This window comes from Macrobrachium nipponense, chromosome 39, assembly GCF_015104395.2.
Source record: "Macrobrachium nipponense isolate FS-2020 chromosome 39, ASM1510439v2, whole genome shotgun sequence".
NCBI lineage: Eukaryota > Metazoa > Arthropoda > Malacostraca > Decapoda > Palaemonidae > Macrobrachium > Macrobrachium nipponense.
Window position 1 is genome coordinate 30,005,333 of NC_061099.1, and position 15,072 is coordinate 30,020,404.

Genomic DNA, 15,072 nt, shown 5'->3' on the forward strand with positions numbered 1-15,072 from the left:
TCCATTCCTTTTTAGTTTCCTCCCACATCTACAACATACTTGTGTTATAACACAGGACTTGGTGTTGGTTCGATTTTTTGATGAACAATCATCCTATGGCAAATTTCCAGGACCCTCTGCCATTGTAAAGTCCACTTAATCACATATCACCACAAGTTTTAGAACATTGTAAACGAATTAACTTTAAACGACAGGAACTAATCACTATACCATTAATCTATCATTCAAACAACTTCCCCAGTGTGGTGAGCAACCTTGAGCACATTCTCATAAAATACAGATACATACATTTCTACACTTCTGTAAACACATTTACAAATACAGTATTTCAGTCCCAAATTACCACAAAATCAATATTAAAAAAAGTCTTAATACTACTGGATAAATAATATAACGGTGACATTTCATATTTTAATGTCTTTATGGATACAGCAGTAATAGATCTTTATTACACTGACAATAAGCAATTTAAAAAGCTTCCATTGTCCATAAATACATATTGTTTTCACTTATGTTACAATACCTGACATGGTGTAAGAAAAGAAAGGAGTAATTAACCACACAAAAGGAACCTTGAGGCTTTCTGGTAAATTTCTTTCCTACTTCTTAATAACATTCGATAAGTTTTGCATCAGGGAACATAGATACTACTTTATTTTGGTCATTAAGGAAATTCTAATGTCAAACCAAGAGGACAATGGACTGAACCCTCAGCGCTTACTATTCAGGGTAAAGTCTTGATTAATTACTGGGTTCAGGTTCAAGATAACTTCTCTTAACCAATATGAAAGTGTTTTGCTAATGATCTTCCTAGTATCAAACTTGAATCAGGCATCTAAATATCTTAGGCTGCGCAACCATAATGCTAACTCTTGGATTAACCTGGTTTACAGAATTTGTCCTCGTTGGACTCTAAGCCAAGGATATACTGGAGTACAGAAGCATGTCATCCTTTCCTATGTTTTGCCTCAAAGTTCAAAAAAGGTTGGACAAAACAAAAAAAAATTGACTCATGGCACTCAGCATGAAGAATCCTCTAAAAGGACTTCAGTTTAATAATATGACAAATTTTAGAATCAATTTGTATTTTTCATAGCTAACAAACCTGAGGTCTTAACAATAGAATATTCCAAGCGCAGCTGGTAAACTATTCATTACATCAAATACCCATCGAGATTGTGTAGGTGTGCGCGCGTATTCGAAATCCATCATGGCGCAGTCTTGTGTCAAGAATCCAGCATCTGGGAGTTAGTCTGTTCAAAAAGCATTAGGTTACTGCCTCATGTCACAAGCATAACAGGTATTCAAAGAGATCACTTTCTGCAAAACTGGATGAGCCAAGAGTGGGTTGCATATCAAAAATGCCTAGCATCTACCACTGTGAGTCAGAACTACAACCATCATTCTCGTCCTCATCTGCCATTACATCAGTAACTACAAAGTCTATCTTACAACCCATCACTCCTCTCATTGCAGAGAATGTTCTGCCAGATCTTAGCCTCTGTGTGACTCACAGCATGGTAAAACATCCTGTAAACTCTTACCCACACATTCAAATTGTTTATGTTTGAAAAATTACTTAAGTCATCTGAGGCAACATACTGTCCTGCATCAAAGATTGCGTTCTCTACTTTCATGTCAGATAGAGTAAGGAGGCTTTAAGTGGTAGTAATTATCTGATACAAAAACTCGAATGGCACTTCTCAATTCATTAATGTGGACCATATCAGACATTGTAACATAAATAAAATTAGTTTTGACATTGCAGTGATTCATTTATATAAATGACATAGGAACATCTCTTGCTCACTGACAACTATATTTAAACAAAGGACTTCACCAGAAATGAAAAAAACATTCTATCCACTTTATGCAACTGAGTTATGTGAATAAATATGGAACATGAGCTTTCAATCTTCACTCAGGTCCTCTTCAGTACGTTTGAAGAGAACCTTAAGTGAAAGTTGAAAGCTCTTATTCCTTACTTATTCACTTAAACTTGGTTGTCTACAGTGGCTTTTTCTTAACCACGGAATTCTTCATTTTACGAATTTAACGACGACCAAATTACAAACATATCAAACCTAACTTTCCAAATCCAATTGAAAATCTAATTCATACACTTGTAACTTCCCAACAAAAAGGTTATTGTCTACATACTGCTTCAAAACAATGAGAGGACTCGACAATTAGGATTCCTGTAAATAATTTTTATCAATTTATCTGTTAAACTATGCATGGCTGTTGGTTACTGCATTTTTAAAAGCACAATTACTTTAAATTTGGATGACTCTAACATACAATAACACATTTAAATTCTCAGCCACTGAAAATAAATGACATAAGTCTTATAATGTAAAAGCGCCATTTAACTTTCCATGGGTAATATATTCAAGATTTACACAAGTACACTTTTTGGGGTATTGCAAATCTATATAAAAATGTAGAAACTAAAATTATGACAATAACCAGCTTAAGCCATTTGTAAATGTTATTCATGACAATGCCTCATCCAATTAAAATAGTACATTTTTCCATGAAACGGTGACTGCAATATAGCTCTCTCTAAATATGAAATCATTTCTTGTTGACACACCAACAAGCCAAGAAAAAATAAAAACCTAATTTCCTTAACCACATGTGGACTCAAAACCAGAGGTCTTTGTGATAGCACCTCAAGATTTTTGTTTACTTAAAATGAGGGAAAATTTTGTATTATATTTACTAAAAAGCCATAGATTAAACGCTCGGCATCCCCTCGTTTCAACTAAGTTTTACTTAATTTGAGTGATGTAAATATGTCTAATCATGGCTGTTGCGGTATCGCAAGGGCTGGGCGACCACTATATCAACAATCATTGTCAAACCTCAGGCTCTGCATTGCAAAGTTTGGGTCCAAATTACTTCCCTCAGGGGAAATTCATGTACATCTTTCTTTGATTATGTATTTTTGCTAGCTTTCATTTATTCATATTTTTTCCGTTCATACTGTCCTTAATTCTGTTGATGGTACAACACCTCTTGCACTTTTCTCTGATCCATTCCTTCTAATTATGTATTTGTATTCATTTGTTCATTTTTACTTATCATCTACATTCATTTTTACTCCTTTTATCATTTTTACCTATCACAGAAACTGGCATTCTTAGTCTGCAGAAGCTTAAACTGCAAGTTCAAGGTCTTTTGCTCAGTTCCATTAGAACTTATGCTCATTATGAATAACAACAGTAATTCATATTAGCAACCAAAGCTATTATCATCTGGACCATTACTCTTCAGAAGAATATTAGTGCATTATATGCTTGGAATGTTTCCTATAAAGTACTTATATGATTTTTCTTACAGAGTACTATATATCTAATCTGATAAGTTTGATACCATCGAACTCAAAAGGCGAGTGGGAGTGAGTAGATAAAGATCCAAAAATACATCACTCAAGAAACAGCTTACAGATATTATATGCATACAAGAATGGGGCAAGAAAGTTGCGCTGAGTATCTACTGACTTTCAGCAACGATCAATGCTAAATATACATTTTTTCTGCTAAGGAATACAGTATTTCTAAATCCTATTTCAACATCCAAAATTTCACGGTGAAGGCCATTCTTTGCACAGCACTAGTCCGTATCAGTACTGATCACTGTAAGTAAATGCTTTTTTTGCACTTCTTGTCATTTTCACTGTATCAAGATCATTCTACAAAAATAAATAGAATTTGGTATCAAGACAAGTTATACATTAGTGTAAATTCTTACCTTTATTTTAGATAAACATAAAAACTCTGGAGAAACAAAATCAACCATGTACTTTTCTATTAGTTTTGACCAAGTTACCTTCAGGTCAGATGAGGTAGATTCAGGTACAAGTAATATATGATGTTCACAACAAAAATTAGCTTGTTCCTTTCTGATGAAGATGGAAATGGGTTACAAGACTCCATACATTTCAGGGTTCATCCTTGAATCTCTTTTCATTTAATCTTGCAATCATTTGCTACTCCTTTTCACAAACCTCTTCCTAAAAAACAGTTCGTTTCACCTTATACGTACATGACCAGAAAACCTTTCTTACCCTACTGCTCTATTGCACAGAATGACATATATAAATAGGTGTTACATGGTAGGATAGAGCCTGCCCACAACCGAAAAACAGAGGGAGGTCAAGACGAAAGGGTTGAAAAGTACATTAAGTACAATAAAAGAGGAGAGAACAGGGCAGACACTTCGGCTTTCGTCATTTTGCCACCGGGGATTTCCTTCATCTGATATGCTCTTGTACCTGTAACCAGACACTCATTCTCAGTTGCAGGATAGTAAGATCCACACAGGGTGCGGATCTTGTCTCCTGCATATGATACACCCCTTCATCCATGTTAGCAGACAAAGCTAAACACTAGATGTCTTGGATGAATGGGTAATTGGAAAAGACTTCAGCAAAAGCATTCCCTTACAGTGACCACGATCCTGCCTAACTACATATCAAATTACTTGAGCCTGGATCGATAGACTCTTCTTCATAATTCTCTGTCTTCATGTCGTTAATTCCCAGAGCTTCATTTTCTTCGTAACTTCTTTCATACTCTTCTACCTCCATCTCAGGATCATCATCGGGCGCATACAGGTTCTGAAGATAACTGTTGCCAGCTGGATCGTTCATTTTGATTGTAACTTGGAGGTTTCCATTCCTAACCTGCATAAGAACACACAAGTAACTATTACATCTTCAATGATCTTGAACTGAAGTCACTCAAATATGGCGCTGTACCAGCAAAATTATAAATTTTTTGCTATGCCAATTATATAGCAAAACACTTTCTATAGTATGCAGGCTTCTCATATAAATGGTTTAAAATTGAATGATTTACTTAAACAGCTATTTCATCATAACATCATGCTAAACAAGTGGATTTCATTAAGACTTCGCAACATTAATGACGACTCAGCATTCTTGAAAATGCCACCAATCTTGCACATACATAAGTCTATTATGTGTAACAAACACAGCTGCACAACTTCCTTGTATTTGGCAATATTAATAAACATTGTAAAAATACAATATAGCACACAACACAGACTTCCAAATGAGAGTAAACTGCAGTGGGATCAATACAGCAGTATGCCTCAAAGTTTTCCAGCTCAAAACACACACCTCCATATCCTGCTGGTAATCTTCAAGTTTAATTCCTCCATTTAACTGTCTTAGGATTTACTGCATGAATAAAAGCATAGCAAAACCTCAAGTTCTCTATATGCTCTCTCTCAAAATAAACCAAGTTGCAATTCTCATTCGATGACGAAAACATTACTAAACTAAAAACATGCAGAACTGACTAATTTACACCAGATTAATTGCATACTTGGATTATAAATCTATATATTATCATCTTGTTGGTCACTTTAACATTAATGATTAACACAAACACACACACATACAGTATATACTTATCTATGTATGTACCATATTTAAAAGCATATGATAAGCACCCCTTCCAAAGATAATATCAAGAAAACAAAAATTTAGTTTTTACATTTTAGCATCTAATGTTACTGAAAAATGTAGTACAGTATGGCAGAAAACACTTGGACAAAGCATGCAGACAGGGTAGCAAGAAAGGTCTTAATTGTACTATTATTTAGAAGAGAAAACAGAAGCAGTTTAAGCATAGCCAAAAACATTCTGTTATACCCCTACCCTCCTTCCCTACCAATGATGGATAACTATGACAGTGACACTAAACTTGAGTGCTTTAATTTGCAAACAAAATGAGAACAGAGTAAAATAGTAATATAAATATATAAAATCATTTTAAAGCTAGCTTATTACAATAAGACAGTCAGTAAATTTAATGCAGGAAAGTTTAATGAATGAGTGTGTTTTTGTTATGTAAAGTCGATGTGTAAGCCTATTCTATAGTCAAGCCTGTGTGTATAAATGTGTGTGCACTGCGTTAAGTGAATTACAAACTTAAGGTGTATTTGCTCACCTACCACTCTCTTTGGGTTGTCCTTTATTTAGAAAATTGTTTTTGATAAAGAAAAATGACAAAATTTTTTTCCAAGTGAAGAATGTGTTGGGGGGGGGGGGGGGGGGGGGGGCAGGGTGGTTGAGGAGTAGGTAGGTGAACAAACACAAACAAGTGCACTGCTGTATATAGTTTCAGTGTTTGTAGTTTGTATCAAATGTCTAATACATTAGTGTGTGAGCGTTTGCCATCTTCTGTATCGATGTAAGGATTTAGTACTCTTCGCACTATTAATGGAATCAGGGGAATCCAGGATAATGTTTGTTATATGATGTTAGGAATTATTAAATAACAAAACTGTGAACAAATCAATACTGTTTATTGGTAAAAAAAAATGATGAAATGACAGTTCAGGATACAGGTGTGGTATGTAAGAAGACTTTCTCTCATGCAAATAGCAAATTCAAATTACTGGCAATCCTTTGGTCCACAGGAAACCAGTTATACGTTGGAGTTTACGGTAGCACTTTGCAATACTAAAAGATGTGTACTATGTCAATCAAATATCCCATATGGGAAAATAAAATTGTGACAATGTCAATTCGCACAACTTTGCGTTGGATAAAGAAAAATATATATATTAACCCATAAAAATAATGATAAAAATGTTAAAATATATAAATAAAGTAATGTATAAAACCACTTAAGAGCCTAAACTTTTTAAGATAATTCTTATTTGCTTTAAACAGGCACTGTACCTGTGCAGTGCTAGGCTACAGTACAGCACACTATATCCAGTATGTACTATAGTTCTGTAGTTCACTTTTCATGCTACTGTTTAAAAATTATAAATTTTATAAAAGAATGCCAATAAAAAAATAACTAATCTAAAAAATATCCCTCACCTTATAACTACACACACTATGTCGTTCTTGCTGTATATTTATTACACATATGCATCAAGACATACCCACACAACAGAGTGATGTTCAATGTAGGGTCAGAAATGTAGACTAAAATCATAATGAAAATACTTACAGTATGCATGATTTTTTTTTATTTATTAACATGTATACATAACATTATTAACTTGAGTGTGATACATCTGTAAAATCTGGACCCAAAAGCATATAGATCCCAAATAAAATTATGTCATTGCCAGAAAAAATGGAACTGCAGTACTTTCTAAAATCTAAGGCCTCATCTGTTGTAGTTGCCCACCATTACTGCATGAACACATTTATTGTGAGCCACATAAATACACCCCGTCCCCCCCTCCCCAACTCCTGCCATCACAGACTTCCAGAGAAGCAACTCCTCCTCGTTAGAAAGAATGTACTGATGAAAAAGATGGACCCTGATGATCCACCTCCACTTACAGAATAAGTCACAATACTGATGATATACAATAAATAAATATCTGGCTGTTGAGTAAGGGTATGTCTTCACATGAAGGTGTAAAAACTGTGTAAATTCAACACTGTAGAGTCTTCGTGTAGAAGACTTAGGTAGAAGTGGATATGTCCCAGCAAATCCTTACACATTTAGGTGGGAGGAAAATCTTGAATATGCATAAGGTGAGAACTATTCTCAAGATTACAGTAATACTTTTTCAACTGGTATTGTTTTATAAATTTATCAACTTATGTAAGGCATAAAAAAACAAAATACGGTGCGTATTCCGTAGTACGTATCCATGTAAATGTTTCCTCTCTCCCTCTCTCCACCCAGCTTACCACACTTTGTTAATTTGAGCTATACTATACGCTGCAATGGAAGTACCATAAGGCAGTCCCTGGTTAACAGCGGGGGTTCCGTTCCCGGCCAACTCTGCTAACTAAAAATCAGCAATAACAGCATTAATAACCTGCTTAACGTTGCTGTTAACCGAAGATCAAGACCACTGTTAGCTGGAGATCAGTGCTGCTAACTGGAGAACAGATAGCTGTTAACTGATGAGCCATTAACCAGGGTCTGCCTGTATGTAATTGTATAACATGCTATCTCATGTATTGTGTGACCCCCAAACTTTCACACATAAAAAGTTATTTGCTCTCATGTATCATACGCGGTACTTCGTATGACAACCGCATCATACAATAGTAAACAATTACTGTATTTATATATCTATACTTTATGTATAGTACTGTCTACCCTTATTCACTATGGAGAAAAGTTTGGGAAGGAAATATACTGCTAAATTTAAACTGCAAGTTGTAGCTGAAACTAAGAAAAAACAATGTTCGAGCTACTCATGACAAAAAATTATCATTAACCAGCAACGTGGATGAATCTCCCGTAATATTCGATATGTCATCTAACTCAACCGTAAATAAAATATACTTGCCACCTACAACTGTCTGCATAACGTAAGTACTCAGCCTTTAGGTTTAGGGAATTATGAGTTATTGGCAAATTTGAATTTTCATTGGGAGCTGGTGCCATTAACCCGTGGAAAATTGAAGGGACAAAAGCACATGCAAAAGGAACCAATATTAATAAGGTAGCCCAGCAAATATCCACCAAAATATAGTAGTTCATAGGTAACAAATACTGATAAACTGAGGAGTCAGTGTATTGGCAAAATATGGAATTAAAATTTCTTTTACAACTGCACAGAACAAGGACAAAAGCTGCAACAATTTGAAATGAACTTACCTTCTAAAACTTAAATGTACAAAAAAGGAATCGCATCACCGTAGCCGAATCTTATATTCACCAACTATTTTCAGTTATGAACTTATGATGATATCCCAAATGAGTCATATGAAAAATATACAACACTTGCAATTCAAACCTTACCTGTTCCAAGTCAGCAATAAGTTTTTGAATGATGGCCTTGCGACTATTGTCACTAGAATCTCCAGTCAGAAATGGATTGTTCTCCAAGTCATTGCGAATGTCCATTAACAGGCCTTCCAGAGTAGTGAATCTATTATCAAAAAACAAAAAATTGAATTAATTTCATAATTTTCTTAAGTGAATTGTATATTTTATAATAGGGATGAGTACAAGAAAGTACTGACCAATTTTATTTTTCAAGATACAAAAGCTGGTTTTAGTCTAATTTTGAAGCTGAATACCTGTACTTTATTGTAGTATACTATGTTCAAATATGTTATTGTTATGATACAATAAAGTTTGTTCATACTTACCTGGCAGATATATATATAGCTGTATTCCCCGAAGTCCGACAGAACAAAATTTCAAAACTCCCGGCACTACGAGTTGGGCGGCCAGGTGGCCAGTACCCACTCCCGCCGCTGGGAGGCGGACATCAGGAACCATTCCCATTTTCTATTCAGATTTTTCATACCACTGTCCCCTGAGGGGAGGTGGGTGGGTACTTTAATTATATATACTGCCAGGTAAGTATGAACAAACTTTATTGTATCATAACAATAACATTTTGTTCATGAAACTTACCTGTCAGATATATATATAGCTGAATCCCACCATTGGAGGTGGGAAGGGACAGAATAGAAGGATTAGGAAACACCTCAAGTGCAGATGATTAACATCTTGATTCCTTACCTGTTAGCATAGCGACTTCTTGATTACTGTCACCGAAGTCTGCTTTTGCTTTACTAGAGTTGCCAACAAGGTAGTGACCTGTGTAGTTGGTGTGCTCTAGATGATCTGTCAACGGGAGCGTGACCACAATGTGACTAGACCAATATTGACCATACTGTGAGGGCAACGAAGCTAAAACCACCACCTGACCTAACCTATCGAAGTTAGTCCCATAACTTCTAGGCTAACGAAAGGGAAAGCGCCTCAAGCGACCAACCCTTCAAAGTTAAAAGCACACCTATCCCTTTTCTATAGGATAGGATTCGTGCTGCTTCCTGCCTCCATAATATTTCTACGGATATGTATGGTTCCTAGCGACTCGCAGATCTCATATGTCGTCTTCACATCCCGTCGGGAGTGTGAAGCGAACACAGAGTTGCTTCGCTCAAACGTGGCACTCAGGATATTACTGAGTATCATGCTCTGTTGAAATGCTTCCGAGGCCGCGCCCTCACCTCGTGAGCATTTACTTTAAAAGGTTTCAAATCTTTGTTCAAACATGACGAACTGAGCCTCTTAGAAAGACTCCTTAAAAATAACGCCAGGGCGTTCTTCGACATGGGCAAGTCTGGTCTTTTTACGGAACACCGCAGATTGTCCGAATGACCTCGACTTTCTTTAGTTTTATCAAGATAAAACTTGAGAGTCCCGACAGGGCACAGGACTCTCTGTGGCTCTTGCCCAATAATTTGTGCCATCCCCTTGATCTCCAGGTCTCTGGGCCAAGGGTTAGACGGGTTTTCGTTCTTAGCAAGAACGGAAGGCTTAGAGGACACCGAATTATGTCCTCTAAAGCCAAAACCTCTGATGATGGCTAAAACCTCACTAACCATCTTTGCCGCAGCTAGAGTGGTTAGAAAATTAGCCTTTCTGGTTACGTGTATTAAGTTTACAGAAAGGAGAGGTTCGAAATGCTTTGACATCAGGAACTTCAGACTACATCTAAGTTCCATGCTGGAAGCTTCGATCTAAAAAATTTCAAGATTTCCACAGACCTCAAAGATCGTGAAGGGCTTTGTTGTTTGACAGATCCGAATCTCTGAGCCTAGAGGCTGTCAACATATTTCCGTATTCTACAATAGTTGGGACTGCTAGGTTATCCCATACTTCATACGGAATGGGAAGGGCCAGGGTGTTAAAGTAATTCACAGAGGTCAGAGGTGGAGGAACAGTCATTCTTCCTCCTGCCCTAATGTCCAGAAACGGCCCACTCCGATTGGTACACTGCAAAATATGCAGCACTGCTTTGCTTTGGCAATGAGACTTGCAATTAATCTTGAAGATCCTCTCGCTTCTTGACAGTCTGAACGCATTCAGACTCAGAGCGGAGAGATTTTAGGTACCTCTCGAAGTGAGGCTGTTAGAGTAGACCGATTCTCTCGGGAAGGGTCCTTGGAAAGTGCTCTCTGAAGGACGTGACCTCTGTGAATCCAGCCTCTCGAAGGCCAACATGGGGCGATCAGCGTCTTTTCTCACTCCTCTGACGCCAGCGATTATCTTATTACATTTCCTAAGCTTTTGAATAGGGGAAAAGGGCTAACCAACTATCCCCATTCCATACTATAGGATGGCGTCTATTGCTACCGCTCTCGGATCGAGAATAAGGGCGCAACGTAGAGGAAGCTTCTTCGTCTTCAATATTGCAAAATCTACGAAAGGACGTCCCCAAAGTCTCCACAACTCTCGACATACTTCTAAGCGAGGATTACTCAAACGTCAGTAGTTGCTGCCGTCGATCGAGAAGATCCGCACGGACGTGCAATCGTGTAACGAACCTCTTAAGGATCGTTACGTTTCCGTGCCTATGCCGATAAACCATCTCTCTTTTCTTGGGATATGAGAGCTGCGGAATTATCTGAGATGATTTGGACCACTCGACCAAAACCTCACTCTTCGAGGAACTGGAGAGCCAACCAAATTGCTTCCAATTCTTTTAGATTATGTGCCAGGACCTCTGTCCGGATGCCTGGCTCCCTCTCAGTATCACCTGAGGTGATCCTTAACCCATTGAGAGACGTTTAGAATTATCTCTAGATCTTTGATGTTATTTCAGTTCTCCTGTAGGAAAAACTGTAGAGGTCTGAATTGCAGTCTATTCAGGGAAACAAGCTTCTCCAGCGAGGAAATGGTCCCCAGCAGACTCATCCATTCCCTCACTAAGCATGCTTCCTTCCCTAATAAGGCTGCGCTTTGCATAAGCAGGAGACGCATTATTATAGTGCTATTGCTGCTGGTAGACTCGTACAGAATTCTGTTACAGTGCGGTAAGCAGCGCCGAACATGTCTAAGAGATATCTCTGTTGAAAATTTCTTAGCAAAAGGAAGTCGTTTATTCATCATTACCAGAAATCCCCTCAACCCGAGGCGAAAGTCATGATTGTAGGGCAGATAAATACGGTTCGTAAATCAATCCCGCGGGAGAGAGAGACGTAACCGACTGAGCAGTACAACGAGCTACCTAACACTGAGTTGGTGACAGTGTGAGACACTGTGACAGTTACAGGCAGCAGCTTATGTTCACCTTCTCGCAGTCTTATGCCGAGTTGCCAGCTATTCTATTCATCTAAGGAATAGATTTTCCATTATTTGAACAGAAACTCTCAAGTTGGCATATTTAAGCGAAACAGAATTCGCTAATACAGAAGCTGATTTTGTGTTGTCGTAACATTACGCTTAATTAACCAATGTTAAATCGGAAACTCCTGGAAAGTTGCGTGAGTACCGATTAAATATACTGCGTCATCCACAATGACGCAACCTCTCGTTTCGCACTATTCGCCTGAGTTACCAGCTACTCTCTTCTACGAAGGAATAGGTTCGTTACTATTATCGATCATAAGAAAATTCTCAAGCAGGCATATTTAAGCGAAACATAATTCGCTACATGCAGAAGCTGAGTTGGTGTTGTTGTAACAATACCTTCAAGCATTGTCCTTACACCGGAAACTCCTGGAAGTTTGCAGGAAGGACCGATTAAATACACTTAAATAACAGTCCTTTCGGTTGCCATCTGTAGAGGTAACTACGATATGTGTATATGACTTGAACTTTACATTAGTAATATGACGCGAAGATAAAATACATAAGTATTGCAGTCACTTGAACATCTAATTCTCTACTACATTCTTTCCTCGACGAGTAAGAGAGAGAGAATGGAAATCGACTGTCTTCATTCTCTTTGCCAAGAAAGGAATATTATTCAAATGGAAATCCTCAAGTGAGAACCGAAGATCGAAAAGGAAAGTTCAAGCTTCTTATGATATTTGACATAAGACTTCATGGACGTAGTCTAATAAGTCTTTTTCCTGGATGAGCCTCTGACTAATGAATGAGAGCTCTTTCGAAATTTTGTTACTTATCCGCTTATGCGATAAAATGTTATTAAGAACTTTGTCAATGAGAACTAACCCAATTGCATGACGGAAAGTAATCCAGGAATTCGAGCATATAGCCTTCCCGATTCCCGCAGAAATCGAGGAAGGGGCAGGATTCCTGATTAGAGACTGGGCTTACGACAGGAAGGACCTTAATGTTCCCCTTCGGCAGCGCAATCCCGATAGCAGACGAGGCGTTTTATGACACCGAAATCTGCTTACAGTTTTCCTGGAATCATCAAGTGATGGATTCTATTGAACGCTCCCCTTCGTAGAAAGCGAAGTAGACATCTTGACGAGACCAAACTCCTTCCTCTACTTCGACGACGCCCTCTTGAAGAGCGTTCTTGCAGGAATCCTGCCGAACGTCTTGATGCGTAGGACGCCTATCGTTCTGAAGAACGTCCTGGCAAGTGCTCTACCGAGCGTCATGACGTGTAGGATGCCGAGCGTTTTCAAAAGCGTCCTCGCTAGCGTCCTGGCGAGCGTCCTCGCTAGCGTCCTGGCGAGCGTCCAGATGTGTAAGACATCAAGCGTCTTCCAAAAAGCTTATCAATGTTTATGACGTCGAGCGTCTTCTGAAAGGCCACCCGAAAAGCGTCCTGGAGAGCCGCACGCTGCTCCTGAAGTGTGAGAGCACTACGTTCCGAAAGGCATCGTCGCGAGGTGCTTGCCGAACGTCCTGATTGCATTCTTTGAGCGTCTTGAAGAGCGTCCGGAATAGAAGAGCGACGAACATCAAGGGAAGCGTCATAGTGAATGATGTGCGTCAACACGAGTAACTTGAGAGGCTTCCTGGCGAGGGGAGAGCCGCTCATGAAACGCGAGCGTCCTAAGCATAAGTACGGTGATCGTCATCAGGACGAGTCTTAAGGACGTTCGCCACTCTTGACAAAAACGACGCCGGCTGTGCGACATCTTGCGTCTTTGTCACGCTCATCGACACTGCAGAAGGGCATTTAAAGGACGCCTGTGTGTTCTTGGGTATGAGGAATTCTTTGCCCTTCTCCTGTCGAAAACTAGGATAGTCTGTCCAGTGTCATCTCTGTCCGCTGACAGAGCGTCCCTTAGGGACGAGTAAGATGCGTCTTGGCGAGCCGTTTGACTATGCAAATCAGCTTGCCGGACGTCAAGCTTATGAGCTTGAACAATATCCCGTTTCGTAGTAAAGCGAACGTCACATAACGTATACATAGCGCCATGAGGGGAGGAGGAAACCTTAGCCGATGACAAATAAGACCTCCTTGGAGCGTCCACCAAATTGGCGAAATCTCCTTGAGAAGAAGACGGTGCTTTCAATCCTGCTTCTTCTCCTGTTTCGTACCAGATCCCAGCTCTCCCTTTCAGTCTAGATGGAGGAAGTGCAAACGAAGTCTTCCCTTTAACCTTCCTTGAATCCATCCAATCCTGGACTCTCTTAAACGCTCTCTTCGCAGAGAGCGAAGTGGCCATCTTAATGAAGCCAGGGGCCTTCCTGGCCTTCGATGAGGCAAATTGTGAAGGTGGAGCGTCTTGGAAAGCAAGAAAACAATCCTTGCTACAAGAGTAAAGACGTTCCTTCCTCTCGATAGAGCGTTGAATGTCTCGAAAGGCGTCCTCGTGAGGGTCCTGCCTTAAGGACATTTTTAATCTCTTGACCAAGACGACAGCCGCCTGTGCGACATTTTGCGTCTTTGTCACGCTTATCGATATTAAGTCAAGCCGAAGGGACGCCAGATCAGTACTCTGACGCTCCCTCCTGACGAGAGAGAGGACGTGAAGCATCCTCTTCTCTGAAGCTTCTTTTAGAGGGCGCGAGTCCTTTCGAGAGCTCCAACCTTGCGGGGAGGACGCCTCGGAGGACGAGAAGCAATCTTTCATGATTCGTGCACAGTGCACGATCTTTGGCAGCCTTATCCTGCCGAAGGGACACCAGATCGGTGGGGGGTTCCGGGGGTTAACCCGTAACCCCCTTCGGTTTTCAACTTGCCCCCTCCCTGGTCCTGGGAGTCCGACAGAGGTTTAGACCTAGAGGCGTTATAGGACCGATCTGACGCCCCCTCCACAACACTAGGGGCAAAATCAACATCACTACACTCACAACACTGATTGGAGAGCGAGCACTTTTTCAAGCTTACTTGATGTAATCCACCATAATAGAAAGGGCATTACTTCTCACAGAA

General features: G+C 39.3%; 1 protein-coding gene across 1 annotated transcript in view; it reads right to left on the bottom strand.

The window, feature by feature from the left end:
• Positions 1–397: 397 nt before the first annotated feature.
• LOC135210248 (zinc finger protein ZPR1-like) overlaps positions 398–15,072 on the bottom strand; it is a 147,978-nt gene continuing 133,303 nt past the window's right edge. The window contains exons 7-8 of the mRNA XM_064243097.1: positions 8,766–8,895; positions 398–4,690 (exon numbers count right to left, since the gene is read on the bottom strand). Of these exons, the coding sequence (XP_064099167.1) occupies positions 4,469–4,690; positions 8,766–8,895 (352 nt within the window). The 3' untranslated portion in view covers positions 398–4,468. The remainder of the gene's footprint in view (positions 4,691–8,765; positions 8,896–15,072) is intronic.